The sequence below is a fragment of the Podarcis erhardii genome (assembly GCF_964252035.2).
Source record: "Podarcis erhardii genome assembly, chromosome: 13".
In the NCBI taxonomy this organism is placed as follows: domain Eukaryota; kingdom Metazoa; phylum Chordata; class Lepidosauria; order Squamata; family Lacertidae; genus Podarcis; species Podarcis erhardii.
In genome coordinates this window covers 7,699,455-7,724,620 of record NC_138502.1, presented here as the reverse complement: position 1 = coordinate 7,724,620, position 25,166 = coordinate 7,699,455, and the positions used below count along the sequence as shown (strand labels likewise).

At 42.0% G+C, this 25,166-nt stretch overlaps 1 protein-coding gene across 7 annotated transcripts in view; it reads left to right on the top strand.

The window, feature by feature from the left end:
* The window catches only part of LOC309326639 (T cell receptor alpha chain MC.7.G5-like), a 142,626-nt gene that overhangs the window by 94,736 nt on the left and 22,724 nt on the right, over positions 1-25,166 (top strand). The window contains exon 3 of one of the 7 annotated variants that reach the window (XM_081835516.1): positions 4,155-4,228. The exons of 4 other annotated variants lie outside the window; for them this stretch is intronic. In XM_081835516.1, coding sequence (XP_081691642.1) covers positions 4,155-4,228 — 74 coding nt within the window. Of the gene's footprint in view, positions 1-4,154; positions 4,229-7,055; positions 7,112-25,166 lie in introns of all 7 variants that reach the window. 2 more of the 7 variants (XM_081835512.1, XM_081835515.1) reach the window with 2 other exon arrangements.

Sequence of the window (25,166 nt, the reverse complement as noted above, 5' to 3'; positions counted from 1 at the left end):
CCCGACTTATCCCAGTTATCTAATATCGGTTCCTCTTGTCCTCCAGATCCATGACCAGCTGCCAAGCTCTGGTTGGATGATTGAAATATTTAAGATAGAATTTAGAACTATGGCCATTGCCTCATGTTAGAGAACCACAAACATCACTGATTTCTGAATGCAGTTTCCATTTTCAGATAAGAACTGGAACTGATTGCAAAACTAGATTGTCTATAAGAATCCCAGTACCAAGTAATTTTGCCCGTTTCCTTTTGACCGCTTAGTAAAACACATCTAGGTTCTGCAACAAAATGGTGCAGTATATCCTCGTTGCAAGAGTGCTCTGGTGCAGCATTCCTGACAGACAGCTATTCCTTCTTCCTAGCCACTATAACAGATGGAGGAACCAGTGGACCTCCAGATGTTGCTAGACTAGAACTCCAATTACCCCTGATCATTGGGTATGCTGATGGGAGTTGAAGTGCAGCATTATCTGAGGGGCCACCAGGTTTCCCATCCTTGCACTATGGAGATGTAAGGGGCTTTCTCCCTCTTGCTTTTCTTGTTAATTTTCAAATCAACGTTCCATTGCTGCATAGCATGTTCAGTTTCTGCTGTTAAGCACCCCCTGGGTTCCCTGTTAGAAGGAATAAGGGCCATGTTTTGGTGGTAGAGCATTTGCTTTCCATGCAGAAGGTTCCTATGTTCAATTCCTTGCATCTCTAGGTAGGGCTGGGAGTGAACCCTGCCTAAAGTCCCGGACAGTCACTGCCAGTCAGTGTAGACAGAAATGAGCTAGAGGGACTCAGTATATACTGACTCAGTATATACTAAGCCAGTTTCCTGTGTTCCTGTGAGTGATTCTATACCCTCCAACATTTCTCCAATGAAAATAGGGACATCCTGTTCAACAACAACAACAACCTATCTTACTGGGTTGCCCCAGCCGCTCTAGGTTGCGTCCAATATATATAAAAACATAATCAAACATTAAACATTTAAAAGCTTTCCTATACAGTCAAACCTCGGTTCTCGAACAGCTCCGTTTTGGACCATTTCGGCTCCGGAACACCGAAAACCCGGAAGTAAATGCTCTGGATTTTGAACATTTTCCAGAAGCTGAATGTCCAACGCAGCTTCCGTTTGAGTGCAGGAAGCTCCTGCAACCAGTCGGAAGCTGCGCCTCAGTCGTCGAACATTTCAGAAGCAGAACAGGCTACTGGAATGGATTACGTTCGACAGCCGAGGTTTGACTGTACAGGGCTGCCTTCAGCTGTCTTCTAAAGGTTGTATAATTACTTATCTCTTTGACTTGGGGGGGGGACATATAACACCATACCCTCTGACAAAAATAGTGATGTCCTACCACACCCTCCAATGTTTCTCTGATGAAAACAGAGATGTGAGGAAAAGTGGGAAATTCTGGCATCAAATCAGAAGCTGGGGTGGCTTCTGTAAATCTAGGACAGTCTCTGGAAAACAGGGACACTTGGAGGGTCTGTGATTCACTGTGATAGATGATAAATGATAAAAGATTAAAAGATAGATAGAGGATAGATAAGGAGATAGAGATAGAGATAGAGATAGAGAGAGAGAGAGATGATAGATGATGATAGATAGATAGATGATAGAGATAGATAGATAGATAGATGATAGATAGATAGATGATAGATAGATGATAGATAGATAGATAGATAGATAGATAGATGATAGATAGATAGATATAGATAGATGATAGATATAGATAGATAGATGATAGATGATAGATAGATAGATGATAGATGATAGATAGATAGATAGATAGATAGATAGATAGATAGATAGATAGATATAGATAGATGATAGATAGATAGATAGATAGATAGATAGATAGATAGATGATAGAGAGATAGATGATAGATATATAGAGCTTTAATGAAGCCAACAAAAGTGCCAAGGGTGGGGGAACCACACCAGACCTCAGTAAGTGTAACTATTTGCTCCCAGGGTGCTCTGTAGTTTATTGAACCCTACTGAAGCCAGACGGAAAGTTTGATTCTCAATGGAAAGTGGGCTGCTTGGGAAAAACGATGTGTTTTCTCACTTTCTTGAGTAGTACTTGGAGAGTCTCTCGATTTCCCCTGACTTTTCGTTCCATCATTCACTCACTGTTCTACTTCTCCCAAGCTCTGGGCATTTTTTGTCAAGGCAGGAAGCGCTGTGGGTTTGGTTCTTTTGTCAAGGCAGGGAACACTGTGGGTATATGACTATAAACTCGCATTTGGAAGTGGCACTAAACTGATTATATCTCCAGGTAAGTTTCCACTCCTTATTCTTTCTATTCTGTTATAGCCCTTCACGCTCCCACAACATAAACACACCACCTTCCACACAAACACTTCCAGACACCTTGATTACTGTGCTTTCATTCTGATATTGTGTGTAGTGTAGTGCTTAAGACCGATAGAGTCGTAATCTGGGGAACCGGGTTCACTTCCCTGCTCTGCCACATGCAGCTGCTGGGTGACCTTGGGCCAGTCACAATTCTTTGAAGTCTCTCAGCCCCACTCACCTCACAGAGTGTTTGGGGGAGGAAGAGAAAGGAGAATGTTTGAGACTCCTTTGGGTAGTGATAAAGTGGGATATCAAATCCAAACTCTTCTTCCTCCTCCTCTTCTTCTTCTTCTTCTTCTTCTTCTTCTTCTTCTTCTTCTTCTGGGGTGTGTTTGGTACAACATCCATGGTTTATTGAACATTTACTTGCAGGGAGTTTATACAACATCACATCAAGCAATAAATTGCTGCCCAGCACAGCCTGTGCAACTAAAAATCCGCATCAGCAAAATGAAATCTGTGCTAGGTTTTATTTCAGCTCTCACTTCAAAGCTCAACATTAAGGGAACTAAGGTAGTCAGAGATGGTAGGGTGCAATATGGGTTTTTGAAAGGCTTCAGATCACTGTGGGAATAGGAACACAGAAAAGGTGGTCTTTGGTAGAGGAACAATTCTGCAGGTGAATCCCAGTAAGTTGCATGGCTGATTTTCTTTGCTATCAGATGGAGCAAAAAGTATATGATATGACAGTTGCAAGTGATCCAGTGATCATTACTGGTTTGTTTTGTTTTTGTTTTCATATAAAACCTGTTTAGGGAAGTGAGTCATCTCACCTCTCTTCTACCTAGTCATGTTGAAAACACTGGTATTTTATTAATACTTAGCAAACTTTGCTATAAAAGAATAGTTGCCTAATTACACACAGCCAGAAGATACATACAGCCTGTCCACAGTTACTTGAGAGTAAGCCCCATCAAACACAGTGGGATTAGCTTTTGAGTAAGCATGCGTGTCATTGCACCATCAAAAATGACCAACTGTAGGACAAAAACTAGGAAAGTTTAAAACAAATGCAACTAAAACACACACACACATTAGCAAAACGAAATGTATGTTGGATTGCATTTCAACTCTAGCTTCAAACCTCAGCCTTAAGGGACTTAGGGTCCAGAGGGCATTTTGAAAGGGGCTTCAGATCATTGTGAGAAAGCAGACAGAAAGGTAGTATTCAGTAGAGGAACTGTTCTGCAGTTGAATCCCAGTAAGTTCCTTGGCTGGTTTTCCTTGCTAACGGAAAGTACCATGTGGTGAATTGTTAAGAATGGATGCAAATGATCTGGTGGTCACTATTTGAGTTTTATTTTGCAATAAATCTTATTTAGAGGAAGGGATTCTTTTTCAACTCTATTCTGTCTGGTCATGTTAAGAATAGTGGTATTTCAGGAAAACCTATTTTTCTTTGGTATGGGATAGGGTTGCCAATTATTTCCCTGCATGCTCCCACCCCAAAAAGATAGGAGATTCATCACCCCTAAAGGGAGGAGAAATCTCAAAATAATGGAGAGGCTATGACCAGGCAACTTGTGTGCCTACTCAATTTGCTGTTCAGATGTTGACTGTTGACGATAGGCAACTTCACAGATGTTCCTGCTCTTCCTCCTCATGGTTCTTGATCTTTAAACTGAAATTGGACCAGAAAGTCTTTCACATAGGGGGCACCTTCAAATAGAAAACTCACCTATGGAGCATTGCCTTTGTAAAGTAGGACAGGTTCCCACCTTGCCACGAGAAATTAAGAATGCTCTTGGTAGACCAGAACAACAATAATTCTCTTGTGTGCCGAGCAGTTTTTGTCAAGGCAGGAAACACTGTGGGTATGGCAGTAATGCTGGCAAGTTAACCTTTGGAAGTGGAACCAGACTGGTTGTGACCCCAAGTAAGTTCCAGCTCTTAATTCCTTCCATTTTTCTAGAAAATAACATCTCAGGGTATTTTCCCACCTCCAAGAAACTTGGTCTCACCCGAGCTGAGCATATGAAAGCAAGTGACCAGTGTTGCAAAGCAGTTTCAATTTCCCCTAAAGCATCACCATGCCCTTGGGGTGGAAGGACAACACTGGACCATAGGAAGTGAGTGCTGTAAGCATGTGACTTCTTGCTTCTGAGATGCCCTGTGCTTTATTGGACCCTTCTGAGGCCAGACAGAAAGTTTGATTCTTAGTGGAAAGTGGGCTGATTCAGAACAGAAGCAAGGAGGTGTTCCCCACTATGCTCCTTAGTAGAACTTGGAGCATCTCCCCATCATCCTGACTTTGGGCTCCATCAGTGCTTTTTTCTGGGGGGACGCATACCCCTAAATATTTTGTGAATCTTTGTACTTTTGTTCATTTACTGTATTTATTTTTTCCTCATTTGAACTATAAAATGGTCATTTTCTTGAGTCAAAATGAGAGTACCCCTAAACATTTTTAACAGGAAAAAAAAGCACTGGGCTCCATGGGTAGCTAGCTGTTCTGATTCTTCTTGAGATCTGGGCAGTTTTTGTGAAGGCAGGAAGCACTGTGTGAAACAGAGCGGTGCCTATAAGCCAGTCTTTGGAAGTGGGACTAGACTGGTTGTTACCCCAAGTAAGTTTCAGTTCTTTATTCTTTCCATTCTTTTGTAACAGTTTGGGGATAGCCTCCTACACCATAAACACCCCCCCCACCAAAAAAACCCAACCAACAACCAAAAATGTAGGTCTTTCAGGCATTCATTTTCTTGTTGTTGTTATTGTTTAGTCGTTTAGTTGTGTCTGACTCTTCGTGACCCCATGGACCAGAGCATGCCAGGCACTCCTGTCTTTCACTACCTCCTGCAGTCTGATCAAACTCATGCTGGTAGCTTCGAGAACACTGTCCAACCATCTCATCCTCTGTCGTCCCCCTCTCCTTGTGTCCTCAATCTTTCCCAACATCAGGGTCTTTTCCAGGGAGTCTTCTCTTCTCATGAGGTGGTCAAAGTATTGGAGCCTCAGCTTCAGGATCTGTCCTTCCAGTGAGCACTCAGGGCTGACTTCCTTCAGAATCGATAGGTTTGATCTTCTTGCAGTCCATGGGACTCTCAAGAGTCTCCTCCAGCACCATAATTCAAAAGCATCAATTCTTCGGCGATCAGCCTTCTTTATGGTCCAGCTCTCACTTCCATACATCACTACTGGGAAAACCACAGCTTTAACTATATGGACCTTTGTCGGCAAGGTGGTGTCTCTGCCTTTTAAGATGCTGTCTATGTTTGTCATCGCTTTTCTCCCAATAGTGTGCAAGCTGGGTAAAGGTTTGTGTGTGAGAGAGATAACATCCATGGTTTATTAAGCTTCCAACCCAATTCATTTGTGGGGAGATTGTACAGTGTAACATCAAGCAATAAAATACAGCCTGTGCACACTTACTTGGGAGTAAGCCCCAGTGCACACAGAGGGAATAGCTTCTGAGCCAGCATGCATAAGATTGTGCCCTAAAAAGACCAACAATAGGATGTAAACTATGAATGATTAAAGCAAGAGGAGTTAACATCCATATCAACAAAATGAAATGTGGGTTGCGTTGCATTTCAGCTCTTTTTTTCAAACCCTAGCCTTAAAGGACTTTAGCTAATCAGGGACAGCAGTGGCAAGAAGAGGGCTTTTTGAAAAGCTTCAGATCACTGTGGGAATGCAAACACAAAAAATGTGGTCTTTGGCAGGGGAACCGTTCTGCAGGTGAATCCCAGTAAGTTTCATGGCTGATTTTCGTTGCTAACAGATGGAGCTAAAAGTGTTGTGTGGCTAATTGTCGTGGACAGTTGCAAATGACCCAATAATGAATGTGGGTTGTGTTGGGGCCTTTTAAAAAAATCAACTTTTTAAAGGCAAGGGAGTCATTCTCACCGCACCCCTGTCTAGTCGTGTTCATAATATTGGTATTTTATTAATACATGTAACCTTTACCATTTGGATAGGATTATTTGTTTGATTGGGACGCGGGTGGCGCTGTGGGTAAAAGCCTCAGTGCCTAGGGCTTGCCGATCGAAAGGTCGGCGGTTCTAATCCCCGCGGCGGGGTGCGCTCCCGTTGCTCGGTCCTAGCGCCTGCCAACCTAGCAGTTCGAAAGCACCTCCAGGTGCAAGTAGATAAATAGGGACTGCTTACTGGCGGGAAGGTAAACAGCGTTTCCATGTGCTGCGCTGGCTCGCCAGATGCAGCTTTGTCACGCTGGCCACGTGACCCGGAAGTGTCTCCGGACAGCGCTGGCCCCCGGCCTCTTGAGTGAGATGGGCGCACAACCCTAGAGTCTGTCAAGACTGGCCCGTATGGGCAGGGGTACATTTACCTTTACCTTATTTGTTTGATTAATTTGCTAGTTGCTTTTATCTTGCCCAGGGCAACCCAAAGCAAACAGGCAAACGAAAGCTCCCACATGAATACGTTAAAACCAAAAGGAAAAAGAAATACTTTTTAAATATCGCACCCACTTCTAAATGTCCACAGATAAGGGCTTTGCCTGGCATCCTATGATATTTAAGGATATTTAAGGATGCCCAGTCATGCACCACAAAAGGAGGGGACGCACCATGGAAGAAGATGCACTCTGATGTGTGCAAAATTTGCATATGCTAATTATTATGAATAGATTCAATAGGAGAAATAGGAATATTAGAATTGGCCTCCATGGACCAGACCCACACCCATTCTCCTCATATGCTGAGCAATTTTTGTCAAGGCAGGAAACACTGTGGTTATGGCAGTGGTACTGCAGGCAAACTAACTTTTGGAAGTGGAACGAGACTGGTTGTGACCCCAAGTAAGTTTCAGCTCTTAATCCCTTCCATTTTTTTCTTTCTTTTTAAAAAATGCAAGTCTTGATATTCACTCATGCACTCCCAAGAATTTAGTGTTTATCTCCTCTAAATGGAACAGCATCAGTCCCCCAAACCATCAACATAATCTTGGGGTGGGGGGACCACAATGAACTACAGTGAGTGAGTCTTTGTGTGACTTGTTGTTATGAGGATGCTTTGTTGTTTATTTGACCCTGCTGAGACCAGACAAAAAGTTTGATTCTCAGTGGAAAGTGGGCTGCTTGGGAACTGAAGCAAGGAGGTGCCCCCCACCCTTTTGAGTAGGAATTGGAGAGCCTTCACATTCCCCTGACCTATCATTCCATGGTTCACTCATTTTTCTATTTACAGTGGTGCCTTGGTTTAAGAACAGCTTAGTTTATGAACAACTTGGATTACGAACGCTGCAAACCTGGAAGCAGGTGTTTTGGTTTGTGAACTTTGCCTTGGAAGCAGAACATGTTGAGTGTGTTCCATTTGTTAATGGAGTCCCCCGCTGCTATGGGAAAGCACGCCTTGGTTTAAGAACGCCTTGGTTTAAGAATGGATTTCCAGAATGGATTAAGTTTGTACACCAAGGTACCACTGTATTCTTGAACTCTGGGCAATTTTTCTGAAGGCAGGCAATTTTTGTCAAGGCAGGAAACACTGTGGGTCTCAGGGTCTGGCTATAAACCAGTCTTCGGAAGAGGCACTAGATTGGTGGTGACTCCAAGTAAGTTTGAACTCTTTATTTCTTCCATTCTCAAAACAAAAAATTCCTTCCAGTAGCACCTTAAAGACCAAAAGTTAGTTCTAGGTATGAGCTTTCGTGTGCATGCACACTTCTTCAGATACACATTCTGTTGCAGAAGTTCAAGTATACCCTCCCATAATAAGCAACCCCTCCCAAAAGGGGGGAAAAAGAATTTGGATCACTTCCAGGCAACCTGTTTATTGAGCTCTCATTCTGATGTTGTGCACAAAATTGCAGTGTGCACGTGTGATATGATACCCATGGTTTATTAAGCGTTCAGTCTTATTTGTTTGCAGGGAGGCTATACAAATCTCACGTCAAGGAGTAATATACAGCCCACACAGCCTGTACATGCTTACTTGGGGGTAAGCCCCATTGAAGATAGTGGGGGTGCCTTCCAAGCAATCATGCCCATGATTCCATCGTAAAAAGGCCAGCTATACGGCAATAACTAGGAATGCTTAAAGCAATAGTGACCAAAAATAAAGAGCATCAGCAAAATGAAATGTCGATTGGATTGGATTTGAACTCTTGCTTTGAAACTCAGCCTTAATGTATCTCAAGCAGTCAGGGACATCAAGGGCTTTTTGAAAGGCTTCAGATCACTGTGGGAATATCAATGGAGGAAAGGTGATCTTTGGTGTAGGAACATTTCTGCAGGTGAATCCCAGTAAGTTTCATGGCTGATTTTCTCTGCTAAGAGATGCAGCCCAAAGTCTCATGTGCCTGATTGTTAAAGACAATCGCAAATGACCCGGTTATTTATTTATATTTATTAATTTCATAAAATCTATGCACCACTTGATTGAAGAAAACAAAACAAAAATCTCAAAGTAGTTTATGAAACTATTCTTTATTACTTAGTAATCTTTACCATATAAGACTGGGCACCCAATTATGCACACACACCCAGCCAGGAGGGAATGTATCACCCCCAAAATATCAAAAGATGGTGCCAGTTTGTGTAAAATTTGCATGTGCTATTTTTTTATTATTAATAGATGGAATTTTAAAAATCATCCTTCTATCTTATTTTTTTTAAGAGAACCAACATATTTTTTTCATTGTGAGTTGTGTGCCTGCTCAGCCTACTGTCTAGTTTTTAGATGCGAGCTGTGGATGATCAGCAACCTCATGGATCTCCTTGGACAGCTCAGTGGGTTAGAATGTGGTGCTGATAACACCAAGGTTGCAGGTTCGATCCCTGTATGGGATGGTTGCATATTCCTTTTTTGCAGGGGGTTGGACTGGATGATCCTCAAAGTCCCTTCCAACTCTACAATTCTATAGTGTCCCTTCTTAGGGGGTCTTCATTTTTTTAACTGGATTTTGACCAGACAGTCTTTCAAATAGGGAACACTTTCAAACAGAAGACTGTCCTCTTACAACTCACCAAATGGAGCCTTGCATCTGCAAATTAGGGTGCATCCTCACCTTGCCACAAGAACTTAGCCCAGAACCTTGTGCTGAGTAATTTTTGTCAAGGCAGGAAACACTGTGGTTATGGTGGGGGTGCAGAGAAGTTAATCTTTGGAAGTGGAACCAGACTGGCTGTGATCCCAAGTAAGTTTCAGCTCTTCATTCCAGTCTGTTGTAGCAGTTCAGGGATGCCCTCCCACACCACAAAGACTCCTCCACCCCAAAAGCACTTGGGTAACTCTCAGATAACCTCTTCTTGATAGTGTGCACCAAATTTGCCCAATCTCTGTGTGCAGTGCAACATCCGCCGAGACCTCCCAGTATGTTTCCGAGCATAATTCAAAGTGCTGGTGCTGACCTCTAAAGCCCTAAACTGCCTCGACCCAGTATACCTGAAGGAGCATCTCCACCCCATCGTTCTGCCTGAGGTCCAGCTCCAAGGGCCTTCTGGCAGTTCCCTCCCTGCGAGAAGTGAGGTTACAGGGAACCAGGCAGAGGGCTTCTTGGTAGTGGCCCCTGCCCTGTGGAATGCCCCCCATCGGATGTCAAAGGAAAAAAACAACTACCAGACTTTTAGGTGACATCTGAAGGCAGCCCTGTTTAGGGAAGCTTTTAATATCTGTAGGACTATTGTATTTTAATATTTTGTTGGAAGCAGCCCAGAGTGACTGGGGAAACCCAGACAGATGGGCAGGGTATAAATAATAAATTTATTATTATTATTATTATTATTAAGCTTTCAACCTGACTTGTTTGCAGGGAGCTTATAGCAATGAAATGTCGCCTAAAACAGTCTGTGTGTGCTTACTTGGGAGTAAGCCCCATTAAACCCAGTGGGACTGGTTTCTGAGTAAGCTTGCATATGATTATACCATAAAATGACCATCTATAGGACAAAAAAATGAGGTTTTTTTTTAAAAGTGATCAACTAAAAGCTGCATCAGCAAAAGGAAATATATGTTGGATTATATTACAGTATGTGTTTCAAAATTCAACCTTAAGAAAATTTAGGTGGTCAGGGATTGCAAGGTGCAATACGCCTTTTTTAAGGGCTTCATAGCACTGTGGGAATGCAAACACAAAGGTGGTCTTTGGTAGAGGAACTCGTCTGCAAGTGAATTTAAGCAGTACTTTTTTCTGGGGGGATGCAGGGGGACGCATACCCCTAAACATTTTGTGAATCTAAGTTTGGCCTCATTGAGGGGCAGTATTTCAATATGAGTAGGAAAATGAGAGTACACCTAAACATTTTTTTGGGGGGGGGAGCACTGGATTTCAGTAAGTTCTATGGTTGGTTTTCTTTGCTAACAGTTGAAGGAAAAAGTTTAATGTGACTAATTGTTAAGGATGGTTGCTAATGACCCAGTGATAGGTGTAGGGTTTTATTTAGCAATAAATCTTATTTGGGGAAGTGAGTCATTTTCACTGCTATTATACTATGTTGAAAATACTGATCTGTTGTTAATATTTTGTAACTACTATAGGATAGGGTGCTGAATTTTGCACTGCTAGAAATTCAAGTAACTTATTACTCAGCAGAGACTGTCCACTGTAAAGACCCATATCTATTTTCCTTGTGCATGGGGCAATTTTTGTCAAGGCAGGAAACACTGTGGGTATGGCAATGGTGGTGTTGGCAAGCCAAGCTTTGGAAGTGGAAGTAGACTGGTTGTGACCCCAAGTAAGTTTCAGATCTTCATTCCCTCCATTTTTAAAAAAACAAAAACATAAAAAATCAGGTTAGGATATCCTCCCACACACTAACCTGGTCTTTATTTCTTCTAAGATGAGCACAGGAGAACCACTCAACTCTCTCCCTTGCTAGCCAGAGTTTTAGAAATAATTACTATGATTTAGATCAGGGGTAGGCAACCTAAGGCCCAGGGGCCAGATCCAGCCCAATTGCCTTCTAAATCCAGCCGGGAATCGGCGTGTTTTTACATGAGTAGAATGTGCCCTTTTATTTAAAATGCATCTCTGGATTATTTGTGGGGCATAGGAATTCGTTCATTTTCATTCCAAAATATAGTCTGGCCCACCACATGGTCTGAGGGATGGTGGACCAGCCCATGGCTGAAAAAGGTTTCTTAACCCTTGATTTAAATGGTGGGAAGAAGCAGAAATACACACAGTGAAAATGGAAATGGAAAAGGCAGAAGTTTTCAAGCCATGTTTGCCAACCTGACACCCAGAAATCTCCACGTAGTTGCAATTGGACCTGTGCCAGTAGGAAAACGTGCCTAGTACCTGGGGAATTTCGAACACTGCCTAACACTGCAATCCCGTGCATGCTTACTTGGGAGTAAGCCCCATTGACTGCAGTGGGATTGGCTTCCAATATGAAGCATCCAAGATGACCGCACTGTAAGGTGACCATATATAGGACTGAAATGCAGCAATGCTGAAAACAAGAGCTGTTGAAAACTGCAGCAGGACAATTAAATGTGGGTTGTGTTTCATTTCAACTCTTGCCTTGAAAGCCAGCCTTAATGAGCCTTAGGTAGTCAAGGAGAGAAGGGTGCTAGAGGGGTTTTTGAAGGGCTTCCTGTCACTGTGGGAATACAAACACAAAAGTGGTCTTTGGCGGGGGAACCCTTTTGCAGGTGAATCCTAGTAAGTCTCATGCTTGATTTCCTTTACTAACTAATGGAGCAAAAAGAGTCATTTAGCTGATTGTTAAAGATGGTTACAAATAACCTAGTTATCATTTTTGTGTGCCCTCTCTTGCTCTCTTTCTCTCTCTGTATTAACAATAAATCTTATTCAGGGAAGGGAAACATTCTCACCTCTGCTCTGCCTACTCATGCCAAAAAATAGGATACGATGTCCAGTTATGCACTGCCAAAAAAATAAACCACATATATAAAAGAGTACATGCATTACTAAAAAGTGGCAGAAATGGAAGCTGGTTTGCATATAACTTGCATATGCTAATCTATATGAATAGATGCTTTTGTAGAGATAATGGGTAGAATTCAGCTAACATTTACTCAGATTATCCTCTGTGAAGTAGAACAAATGCCCACCCTGCTATAGGAATATCAGAATTGCCTCTGTGAACCAGATCCCTTCTTCTTGCATTCTGAACCATTTTTGTCAAGGCAGGAAACACTGTGGGTATGGCAATGCTGCTTCCAAGCCAATCTTTGGAAGTGGAACGAGATTGGTGGTGGTTCCAAGTACGTTCCAGATCTTAATTCCTTCCATTTTTCTAAACGAAAAGAAAAATGCAGCTAAGAGCATCTCCCCACATGCTTGCAGCCCCAAATACTTGGTCTTTATCTCACCCAAGTTGAGCATCAGCGTGACCTTAGAACCCCATTCAGCTCTCTCCCTTGCTTAGAACCACAGTACCCCGTGTTTTCTAGCAAATATGGAGCTCAGAGGAGAAGTCACATCTGCAGAAGGTGCAGAAGTGCAAGCGAGAGTTGAGATTTTTTCAGTAGGAGCAGGAGGCAGTTTCCATCAAGAGGACTAGAGATTTTAAGAAATGGAAGTTGAAATGCGTGCACTAAAACTGGAAGACTGTGAGACAACAGGACCATAGGCAACTAGTCCATATGAAGTTGGACCATGTAGTTCAGTATTGTCTAGACTAGAGTGATTGGTAGCTGCTATCCAGAATTTCAGGCAGGAGCCTTCACCAATATTACTTGGGGATGCCAGGGGTTGAATATGTGGCCTTCTGCATTGCAATGCAGATGCTCGTTTATTGGCCTTGCTGAGTCCTGAAAAGTGTACAAAATTAGGAGGTTAATTCCAGTAGAAAGCAGATGCAATGCTACCTTATCCTTGAAATTGGGTGCCTCCATTTCGGTTTCTAGTGAAGAGAAGGGAACTTTCTCTTTTGGAAAGGAGTCCTCAGCTTGGATATCTGAAAATCTGTGAATGTTCCCCCCCACCTCCACCTCCCCAGTTCTAGATTTCACTCACCCAGTTCTAGACTACACAGTTCACCAGGGTGATTTTTGTCAAGGCAGGAAATACTGTGGGACTCCCAAGGCTACAGGTACACCTTTGGCAGTGGGACTAGACTGATTGTGACACCAAGTAAGTTTCTTAAGCCTACATTAATTTCATTGTTCAAGATAACGAACATTCAGAATTATTTTCCCCATGTTACACACATCTGCATTCCCAAAGTATTCCTTTCAGACCTCTGTCCCGTTCAGACCTTCCTTTCCATCCATTGAAGTGAATGGGGCCTGCTTAGAAAACTGTAGCCATTTACTGGAACTCATTCTGGATGGCTTCCACAATCCCTGATCCTGAGGTGTTTTGTTTTTTTGTTTTTCTGCATGATAAGTGACCAGTACACCAGTGTCTAGTACCCTTGCTGGAGTTTTTGTCTTAGACTCAACCACTGTGTGAATGTTGGAGCTGGTAACAAACTCGTCTTTGGTGGTGGCTCAAGACTTCTCATCTCACCTAGTAAGTTTCATGGTGGAGATGGAGCTCCTTCAGATGACTCCTTTTTTGAGTATTTGTCCTGATTTGCTTGCACAAATCTAACATAGAGGTTAGACTATGCTTTTAATGAAGATTCATTCTGAGTTGTTTCCAGGGAGGTTGTACAACAATGAGGATTCATCCTGATAGGCTTCCCAGTTAATCATTGGTGCATCCAAATTTTCGGTGCATATCCTCATCTTTTCTTTTTCTTTTTTTTTAAAGGTGGATGTTTCGTATCAGTGCACTTTATGCTTTTTTAATTATGCAAACTTAAATGCCTAGTATGTGCTTGAATCTCTCCTGTCTGGAGGCAAGAGTACCTAGAGAGTAAAGCAATCTATCGGGCTGGAGAGATGAGGATATTTCTGCTTAGACAAAACGATACTGAAATGAGACTTACTTCTGAGGAAACAGAGGGTTGTATTGGATAGGGTTGTATCCAACTCAGAGTAGACCCATTGAAGTTAATGAACATGACTAACTTAAGGTCATTCATTTCAGTGGGTCTCTTCTGAGAAGGCCTTAGTTGGATACAACCCTTGGGCCATATCCACACCAAACATTTAAATACATGTCTTCCCTCAAAGGATCCTGGATACTTTAGTTTCATCCTCACAGAGCTACAATTCCCAGCACCCTTAACAAATGACAGTTCCCAGGTTTCTTTGGAGAAAATCATTTGCTTTCAATGTGTGTTAAATGCGCTTTAAATATGTGGTGTGGGTGTGATAATAGTGCTTACCTTTCCTGGATTCGGATGGGTGATATTATTATTAGTTATTCTTTTTATCAAAAACGTGGTAGTGAGGAAAATCTCACTACTTGTACATATCAGGTTTGACTGTGGAGCTTTTAATTCTCTTTCTTGAATTCTGAAATTTCATGTGAATATCTTGGGGTAAGAGGAAGGAGAATTCCCCAAATCAAAATTTCAGGATTTGATATATGAATATTTAAAGTTTTGAAGGACTTTTTCCAGGCTTACCTGGAACATTCCACTGTATTCTGAAGGTCTTTAGAATTTTGCTTCAGCTGTTGCTGCAGATCTGATCCCAAAAGACTTGTCAGGAAGTCTTTTTTAAAAAGTTTTTGAAGGGCCTCCAATCACTGTGTGAATACAGCTGCAAGAAATATTATCTTTGGTAAAGGAACCATTCTGAGGGTGAATCCCAGTAAGTATCATATTTTGTGGTGGACTGACTAAGGAGGACTTGAAATGTTATGCAATTAATTCATACTTAAGAAATGCCAGAGCCCTATTGCAGGCATAGGCAAACCATAGCTGTCAACGTTTCCCTTTTTTAAAGGGAAATTCCCTTATTCCAAATAGGATTCCTTGCAAGAAAAGGGAACTGTTGACAGCTATGGGCAAACTCGGCCCTCCAGATATTTTGGGACTACATCTCCCATCATCCCTGACCACTGGTCCTGTTAGCTAGGGATGATGGGAGTTGTAGTCCCAAAACATCTGGAGGGCCGAGTTTGCCTATGTCAGAGCCCTACTAGATTAGGCCAAAGACCCATCTAGTCCAGCATTCTGTTCTCTCAGTTTCCAACTAGATGCCCAGAAGGGGAAGCTGCCAACAGCATTCTCCCCACTTGTGATTCACAACAACTGGTACCCAGAGACATACTTGTACTGTCTCTGACAACGTAGGAAGAGCATGACCATCTCAGCAATTGATTTTGTGATCGCTGTGGGTTGACTAGTATGAGAATGGAATAGACCTCCCAGTCACAAGAGATTCAGTGATTAATGACTGTAGGTCAGAGAGGAAAAAACCAACAGTGGGTGCTGCCCAACATGGCTATGTTCCTCCTCCACTGTTGAGAGGCATTATTGTTCTGAATCCCAGTTGCTGGCAGCCATGGTAGAGGAGAAGTTCTGTTTGCAGGTTTCCCATCTGAGCATCTGCTTGGCCACTGTGAAAATGGGATGCTGGAGTAGATCAGACCCTCCAAGTGTCCCTATTTTCCAGGGACAGTCCCATATTTACAGACACCATCCTGGTTTCTGGTTTGATTCCCAGAATGTTCTGGTTTCCCTTTGGACATCCCTATTTTCATCGATGAGATGTAGGAGAGCATGGTAAGATGTCCTTAGTTTCATTGCAGAAATGTTGGAAGGTATGGAGTTATGTGACCCCCAAGCCAAGGAGATAAGTAACTAGAAAACCTTTAGAAGACATCTGAAGGCAACCCTGTATAGGGAAGTTTTAAAAATGTTTTATGTTTTATGATGTCTTTATATATGTTGGGAGTGTCTGGGACAACCCAATCAGATGGGTGGGGTATAAGGAATAAAATTGATGATGATGATGATGATGTCCCCAGTGCTATTTTTCTAGAAAAAGAGGTGCCTGAACTCACCAGGAACACCTCCCTTCTTCTCTTATAATGGCAATGGCACCCACCCGAGAAATGCCAGAACTGAGTTAAAGCAAATTATTACATTTGATGATGGGGATGAGGGTATGGATGTCGTGGCAGTGCCACTACAGCTCCCAGAATTCTTTGGGGAAAGCTATGCCTGTTTAAAGTGGTATCACAGTGATTTAAATGTATGCTGTAAGTGCAGCCAAGGTCTGAACAGGTCAAAAATTCATTTTCGGTGTATAGCCTTAGAAAGAGTGTGGCATGGAGGTTTGTCAGGAAAAGTGTCTGCACCTCAGAATTCACTACTACACCACTGGAACAGAAGTGAGGGGAATTTTATGAATTCAACGGCATTGCCATTCCTTCACCTCTTAGGTAGTTCCACTCTCCAGTTAGATTCTTCCTTCCCTCTTGAGCAGTTTTTGTCAAGGGAAGAAACACTGTGGGTCTAGTGGCAGCTTCAATAAGCTAACCTTTGGAAGTGGGACCAAACTGCTTGTAACACCAAGTAAGTTTCAGCTCTTGTTTTCTTCCATCTTGCTAGCTGTTAGCCGTCTGCAAAATCCTTCCACACCACACACACTTGTACCTTCCCCAAATAATTGTTGCCAAGCAGAATATTCAGGGTGAGCATCTATGAACAGATAGTATCACCATTCCCCCTTAGGGTGCTTTCAATCTGTCACTATTTTGTGGGTGAGGTCCAATTGCATAGCAGCAAATTCAGGTTACAGGATTTAAGTGGATTTGACACTGTTGCACAACAAATTGGATTCCCCCCCCCCCAAAAAAAACCACCCAATACTTTTGCACTAAGAAAATGCACTTGAAAGTGAGGATAGCATGGCTTCGAGTGGCTTCATATAAGCCTTTATGGAGGGTAAGGCTATCAGTGGCTCCTAGCCATGATGCCTATGTACTACTGCCATTTTCAGAGGCTAGTATATGCCTCTGAATACCAGTTGTTGGGAATCACAAGTGCCCAAGTCCTGCTTTTGGGTTTCCCACAATGGACATATATTTGGCCACTATTAGAAGAAGATACTGAACAAGATGGGCCTTTGACCTCATGCAGCAGCCTCTTCTTATGCCATGTGACCTCCTCACAATGAACGCCCAATAAACAGGTCATCTGGAAGCAACCTTAGATTCTGTCTTTTGTGAAGAATCTGGCCCTTTGTTCCTGACATTCTGCTGTGAAAAGCAGTTCAGGATAGCATCTCCCTTCTAACTGAAACCCCAAATACTTAAAATCATAGAATCATAGAATTGTAGAGTTGGAAGGGACCATGAGAGTTATCTAGTCCAGCCCTCTGCTTTGCAGGAATTGGTTTGCCCAACATGGGGCTCAAACCCACAACCCTGGGATTTAGGGCCTCATGCTCTACCGACTGCTGTATCCCAGCTTTTTTGCCTTTCTTATCCAAGTTGAGTACAGAGGAAAAATAAGCCTGACCATGGTAGCCGGCAAAGAGACACCAGTATCTCAAGAGCATCAGACATTTTTGTCAAGGCAGGAAACACTGTGGGTATACTGGTGGTTTTAACAAAATTACCTTTGGAAGTGGAACGCAACTTCTTGTGACTCCAAGTAAGTTTCACCTATGAATTCTGCTAGAAAATAGAAGATCCTTACACACACTTGCACACACAGACCCCCCACAAAAAACCTTGGTCTGTATCTTATCCAAGTTGAGCACAAGGGAGCAGCTAGGTTGGCAGTGCTAGTCTGCAAAGCAGCATCGATTTCCCCAAAGGATCATTGCTCCCTTAGAGCCCTTAGAGCTGCTTACATTCCAAATGGTCAAAGTGGTTTCTTCATACTCAATAACTAGTAAAGGTTATGGGTCTTGTAGCCATCAGTGCCCACTAAACAGACATCAGCTAGCTATAGCAAATGTCATCTCTCATTGTATGATGACAATAATAGAAACAGCTATGGGAGATATATATTTCTATATTTCCTGTCTTCCCGAGGCTGCTGTGTCTGTCTGTTGCAGCATAAAGAACAAGGCATCTTAGAAGCCAGCAAATATATCATTGCATGATTTGTTAGACTTTAAGGTGCCCCCCCAAATCCCCTGTTAGTTACTATACTTTCAATTACATGCTGACAGTGTGCTAGGGTTACAAGAATAGCAAAATGCTGTGGTCCCTGTCTAAAAGTCTTATAAATATTACCAATGCCAATTCCTATAAAGACAAAGATGGTCTCATACTCATTTCTTTGTAAATTCATTTTACAAGATACTGAGAATCTCATCTAAAGTCTATGGAGAAGAAGGTTTCTCAAGCTTGCAAAGATCAGCTTAAACTGGGTTCCATTTTGGGGGGTAGAAAATTAGGGGTTCTTTGCACTCTAAAATTTAGGAGCTTTTTTTTTTAAGTGCAAAGTGTATTATATCATTTTGGTTTACAATCCCAGAGCCTGTCTTGGGATCTGCATCACTGCATGAGTTTATGTTGAAGCATGAACCACTGTGTTAACGATGGTTACAAGATTATATTTGGCTCTGGAACCAGGTTGACTGTCCAGCCTCGTAAGTCTCTTCTGTTTGCCTGAAACTGCACACCTAGTAGCAAGTAGATTGCCTTTTCGGTTCCCTTTCTATTCACCTTTGATTGTAGGATACTACGAAGAGAACCATTACATTATTCAGTTTGTTATTGCATTTCTGCAACCATGAGGGGAACCTTTTTGATTTTCTGGGTTTCTTGCCAAAGCGTCTTTGATTGCTTCTAGGTGGAGAGACATAAAATATGAGTAGCAGAAACTTTAAGCTCATAGGGGAGCCCGTTTCATGTTAGCCTGTTCAAGCTGAACTTGATCGATTTATCAGTTCAGACTGATGCCTCTGTGTTCTAGCATTATGTAACTAACAGTGGCCGCCTAGATGCAGAAGTTCAGCTGGATGATAAATGGGGAAAATATATATTTCTTCTTATCTTTGCTACAGTTGCTTTAAAGGGAATGTTTGCAATGTTATTCAGCATGGGTATCTAAAATCCAGGAGCAAAACATTCACCCCTTTCAGTTTCATTTTTTGTGTCAGCCTTCTCCTTGTTCCCAGGGCAATTTTTGTCAAGGCAGGAAACATTGTGGGTCTGGCACTGGTCTTTACAAAGTAACCTTTGGAAGCGGAACTAGGCTGGTTGTAACTCCAAGTAAGTTTCAGCTCTTAAATTCCTCCAATTTTGCTAGAAATAGCAGCTCTGGGTATTTTCCCTGACACTTGCACACCCCCCAAAAAATTCTCAGTTTTTACTGTATGAGCACAGGAGAACAACCAGGCAGATAGTGCTAGTCTCCAAAACAGCATCATTTCACCCAAAACATCACCATGCCCTTAACTCGGCTCTCTCCCTTGCAAATTAGCAAATCTGACAATACTTGGACCATTAGGAAGCTAACTAGTGAGCACCAAGCATTTAAAGTAAATCTCTTGCTGCCACCAGTACCCATTAAATAAACATACTTAGCTATTAGCTACACAAAAGCTCATGTGTTAAGCTTATGTTGTCTGACCATAATATAGCATAGAAATGTAGAAATACTGCAAGAGCTGAGCATCTTCTTTGCATGGCGAAGGTTAAATCCCCCCATTTCCAGTTTAGGTCTGGGAATTTGGAAAGTGATTAGGAAATGTGAAGAACTGAATTTAAGATGGGGGCGGGATGAGAAATTGAGGCACTGAAATAGCAGCAAATGTGGGAAAAAGTTCTGTAGTTATGAAGAACTACAGGTGAACTAATGATCACAGTGGGATTTCCAACAATCTACTTTGAAGTGGGGAATAGTTTTTTTAGCCTGAATCATTATAAAAAGGGTAACCTTTTATTAATCGTAACCCTGGTCATTGGAAGAAGAAAATATAGCTAATGGGTTCAGAAAACATATCACTTCCCATTTAGCTCAGCATTCAGTTTCCAACAACGACCCAGAACTGTAAATACACCCAAAATGGTTTTACTCAAAGGATTAAGGGATTAACAGGGCTGCAAATGAGGCAGGCAGTGTATTCCAACACCAGACTGCATTGGAAACAGTGGAAATATATGGATAACTTCCCACTCTGTTACAACATTAGACTTTTGGGCAGAACAACAGAAGGAGCAGGCCAGGGCAGATAGGTAGGTTCATTGATGCCACCCAGAAGAATGGTTTGTATGCGAAGTATTTCCAAATATGCAGATGACCACAGATGTTGCACTGTATGAGTTTACGCCAGGGTTTCTCAAACTTGAGTCTCCAGCTGTTTTTGGACTACAACTCGCATCATCCCTATCTAGCACGACCAGTGGTCAGGGATGATGGGAATTGTAGTCCAAAAAAAGCTGGAGATCCAAGTTTGGGAAACCGTGGTTTACACTAAAGTGAAAATAACAGTGTGGATTAAGGTCAGAAGATGACATTTGGATCTGGGACAAGATTGTTTGTCCTGCTCTGTAAGTTTGTTTTGTTTCCTTGAAAACAGCCACACAGATAAAATATAATCCCTCCTTTCACCATTCCCCTCTTAGGGCTTTTTTGCACACCCGTTTGCCCATCTTCTTTCCCCTGGGGAAACCTGATCTTTAGTGCTGAATTGGCACAAACAACATTGATGTTTCCAGGAATTGCAGTTCAAATGTAGAACTAAAGAGCAGGTTTTCTGGGGTGAAGTGGCAGAAGTGTGGGGAAGCATTCCATTTCATTCTTGCACCAGTCTTCTTATATGCTGGAGTCTTTTTGTTGTTGTTGTTAAGGCAGGAAGCACTGTGAGTATACTAGTGGCACTTACAAGCTAACCTTTGGAAGTGGAACTAAACTGGTTGTGACACCAAGTAAGTTTCAGCTGTTGACTCCTTCCATTCTGTAGGAAAGCAGCATCATAAGAATATCCCTCAGGGCTCTTGCACCTGCAAGTAGGGATGGGTGTTGAATTCTGCCCAGTTTGCATTTATAGATGAATCTGCCTAATTTGCACATCCTAAAGCAGTGTGTGAACTCCTTTGAAAGGAGCACTGCTTCAAAATTTGCAACCAAGTACCAGTATGAATATTCATGGTAAAGTGTGAGTAAAAAACGCAGGCAGTCTCCTTCAGCATTTGATTGTATTGGAAACAATGGGAAGATATGGCTAACTTTTCATGCTACGACAATGTTAGACTTAGAGGCAGGGCAGGTAGGAATTACCACTCATGTGGCCCAGAAGTGTTGTTCTTTGTGCAAAGTATTCTCCAATATGTGCACTCCCCCTTCTGTTGCATTGTATGAGTTTATGCTAAAGGGGAAATCACTGTGTAAATTTTGGAAACAAGGTGACATTTGGATCTGGGACAAAGTTGCTTGTCGTGCCACGTAAGTTTGCTTTGTTTGCTCAAAAGCAGCAACATTCCCCCCAAAACCAGTTAATTCATTCATTTTCTGTTTTGCTTGCATTATTGCTTTAAAAAGGTCGGCTTCCAGTGCAATATTTTCCAGTAGTCCCTTTATACCCTTTATACTCCATAAAAATAGAAATAAATGAGTTGTCTATAGCTCTGCAAGAAACACTATGGAGTTGTTGTTTTGTAATGGAGGAGAAGGCTATCATGATGGCTATGTGCCACCTTCAATATCAGAGGAAGGATGCCTCTGAATATCAGTTACTGGGTTCGTAAGTCAGAAAGTGCTCTGGTATTGTTTGTGATTGAGTACAGTACTGTGAAACCAGGTTGCAAGACTAGATGGTCTGATGCAACAGAGCTCTTCATACATTCTCCATCACAGCCATCAAATCTAACTAAAATGCAATCTGCTTTTTAAAAAAATCTCTACCCAATGCCCAACAATTCTACTTGCTTCAAGGCACAATGACAGGTTAGCAGCAATCATCCCACCTCTGCTATAATCCCAGACAGAATACATGAATGTCATGTGGTTGCAGAAGTGTAGAGAAACGTGACTTTAGATTTACAGTAGGAAGAGTTCCATAATTTCAGTCATGGGGACTAGAGACTTACTTTTTAAAAAAGAAAGAAAGCTGAGATGGGAACCACTAAAATGGGGAGGACTTTATTGTCAAGGCAGGAAGCACTGTGGGTCTGGCACTGGCTACACTAAGCTCACGTTTGGAAGTGGAACGAAGCTGGTTGTGAAACCAAGTAAGTTTTAGCCTTTAATTCATTTCATTTTGTGACTGTGAGTGATCACGATCCCCTTCCCTAACCTCTTTTAAACCAATTAACCAATTAACCAATTAAACTTGGTCTGATATATGCACGGCTAGTCCATAGAGCAGCTTCCTCTAAACTTGAACTCTGCAGGCGCTTTGGACTACAATTCCCATCAACCTCATCCAGTCCCTGCTCTTTCAGTTCCCTTGTCTTGTATTTGTATTGCGCACAGCAATTCAGGATACTCTTCCCATCTCATTTCCAGAAACCTCCAACACTGCCCTCAGTTATATAGCAGACAAATGTAGCAAACATCCATACAACATCTCATAATGGTGTATTATTCAGCTTGACTATCTTAGAAACTTCCCTCTCTTCATACTTGGTCGATGTACAGATAGGTAGCCGTGTTGGTCTGCCATGGTCAAAACAAAATAAAAAAATTCCTTCCAGTAGCACCTTAAAGACCAACTGAGTAAACTCAGTTGGTCTTTAAGGTGCTACTGGAAGGAATTTTTTTATTTTGGTCGATGTAGCAATTCTTGAGTTTATGTTAAGGTGAAGAACACAGTGAGGAGCTTTGGTGAGAAGGTGACATTTGGATCAGGAACAAGATTGACTGTCCTGCCCAGTAAGTCTCACTTCATTTGTCCAAACAAAACAAATTCCTTCCAGTAGCACCTTAAAGACCAACTAAGTCAGTTCTTGGTATGAGCTTTCGTGTGCATGCACACTTCTTCAGATACACAGTTTGTCTTCATTTGTCCAGTTCTTCAAATGTGACAGCAGACAGAATTTATTTTCCATTTCTTTCCTCCCTGTGCCCCTCTTCTTTGTGGCAGGATACCATCAAAGGTAGCATCATTTCCTGCTCTTTCATTTATTTTTATTGCATTGTTGTCAGGGGTCACATCCACACCACAAATTATATAGACCCTTATACCACTTTAACAGTCATGGTTTCCCCTGAAGAAACTCGGGGAAGGTTTCTTAGTTTGTTAAGGGGTGCTGACCACAAAGACCAAGAGTTTCAAGCACCCTTAAAAAATGATAGTTCCCAGGATTCTCCATGTCTGGCATAATAGTGCTTTAAACGTATGTCAGGGATGTGACCATGGGAAGAACCCCTTCTTGGGTTTTCACCCTCAGGCACCCAAATATCTTGAACCACCAAAGTTGAAACTTGAAGCTGTTAGCAAGTGGAAATGGATAAATCTCTCCATTTTTATTTCTTTCTCTTTCTTCCAATCTCAAAAATCCTGTCCTCCACATTTCTAAATCAGTTTGATTCCTCCTGAAAATTCATCAGCATTTAAGTGCAAATTTCTCCTTACACAGTTTATACATATTTTTGTCTAATAAACACATTTTTGCCAATCATATTTTCCCTAATATTTATATTTTCCCTAATATAATGCATTTTGTGTGTTGTTTTCATTACTATATGCAGCTTTATGCAAACTTTATGCAAACTTAGCCTAGCATATGCTAAACTTTATGCAAACTTAGCCTAGCATATGCTAGCATATTACTTGATAGGAGAACTGCAATGCAAAATTTGGAGAGAAGTGTGAATTTTGAAGGATGGAAGTGTTTTGCTTTACATGGTGCTTTAGAAAGTGCAAATCATGTAAACACACCTTTAAATGTGAATTGCATTGAATTTATCCCTTATCCCTGAATATAAGAAGGGCTGGGAAGTTATAGATCTCTTTGTATTTTAGTGCAAAACTACATAATTCACACTTATTGAATTTCCATAAGGCTTTTTTTTTAAAAAAAGTCATGAATTGATGCAGACATGTAAAGAGGTGAAGTTAAGATTGGGAAAATTAGAAACTAGTAGAAACTAAAATTGACATCGCATTGTTGGCGTTTCACCCTCTATGCACCTCTGTCGCTCCTCCCACTTTTGCTTTGGTCCCACCCACTTTATGCCTCTGGCCTCACCCACCACTGGCCTGGAAAGTTGCCCATCAGGGAATGTGGTCCTCGGGCTGAAAACATGGATAGTTGATATACAGGTGAATGTTTTTGAGAGAGGAGGTAGTCCCCGAGTGTCCTAGACACACCTGCTGGGTTTTTGTTATGGCCTGTATGACTGTGAATAGTGGAGGCTCCAATTACAAAATCACTTTTGGAAAAGGAACAAGATTGGTTGTGGAGCCAAGTAAGTCATTTTCAATCTACGAAAAGCATGAGTGTGTATGCCCTCCAGCCAACAGAAATTTCATTTCAAAAGATACATTCTGGATCAGACTGAAAGTTCCATCTAATCCAGGGTTGGAGGACCTGTGGCCCTCAAGATATCATTGGACTCCAGCCTTCATCATCCCCAACCAGATGGCTACTGGCCTGGGTGATGGGAGCTGTAGTTCGACAACATCTAAATGGCTGCAGACCCCCCACTCCTGCAAAATGAGACCTCCAAGGATGATAGAGAGCTCCCTGCTTCCACCTGCAAAGGTGCTTTCCCCAGAATGCTCCTTCTGTTTCTGCTTCCTCCATGAAAATTGAGTGTTTCAGGCATGGGACGTGCTAAATGCTAACTTGCCACTTCTGTGGAAATTAGAGAAGGGCTGTAGCTCAGTTGTAGAGCATCTGCTTTGCATGCAGAAGGTCCCAGGTTCAATCCTCACCACCTCTGGGAAGGAATTGGCACCTTCTGAAAGCCTGGAGAGCCATTGTCAAACAGTGTAGTCAATCAAGTGTTGTACTATATCTTCCATCATCCCTCATTGTTGGCCATCCTGGTTGGGACTACTGGAAACTGGAGTCCAGTAATGTTTGTAGAGATACATTCCCCATCTCTGGTGTGGATAATTCTGAGCTAGATGGATCAATACTGGAATAAGGTAGCTCCTGTATTTCTAAGAGTGTGGGCAATGTGTTCTATA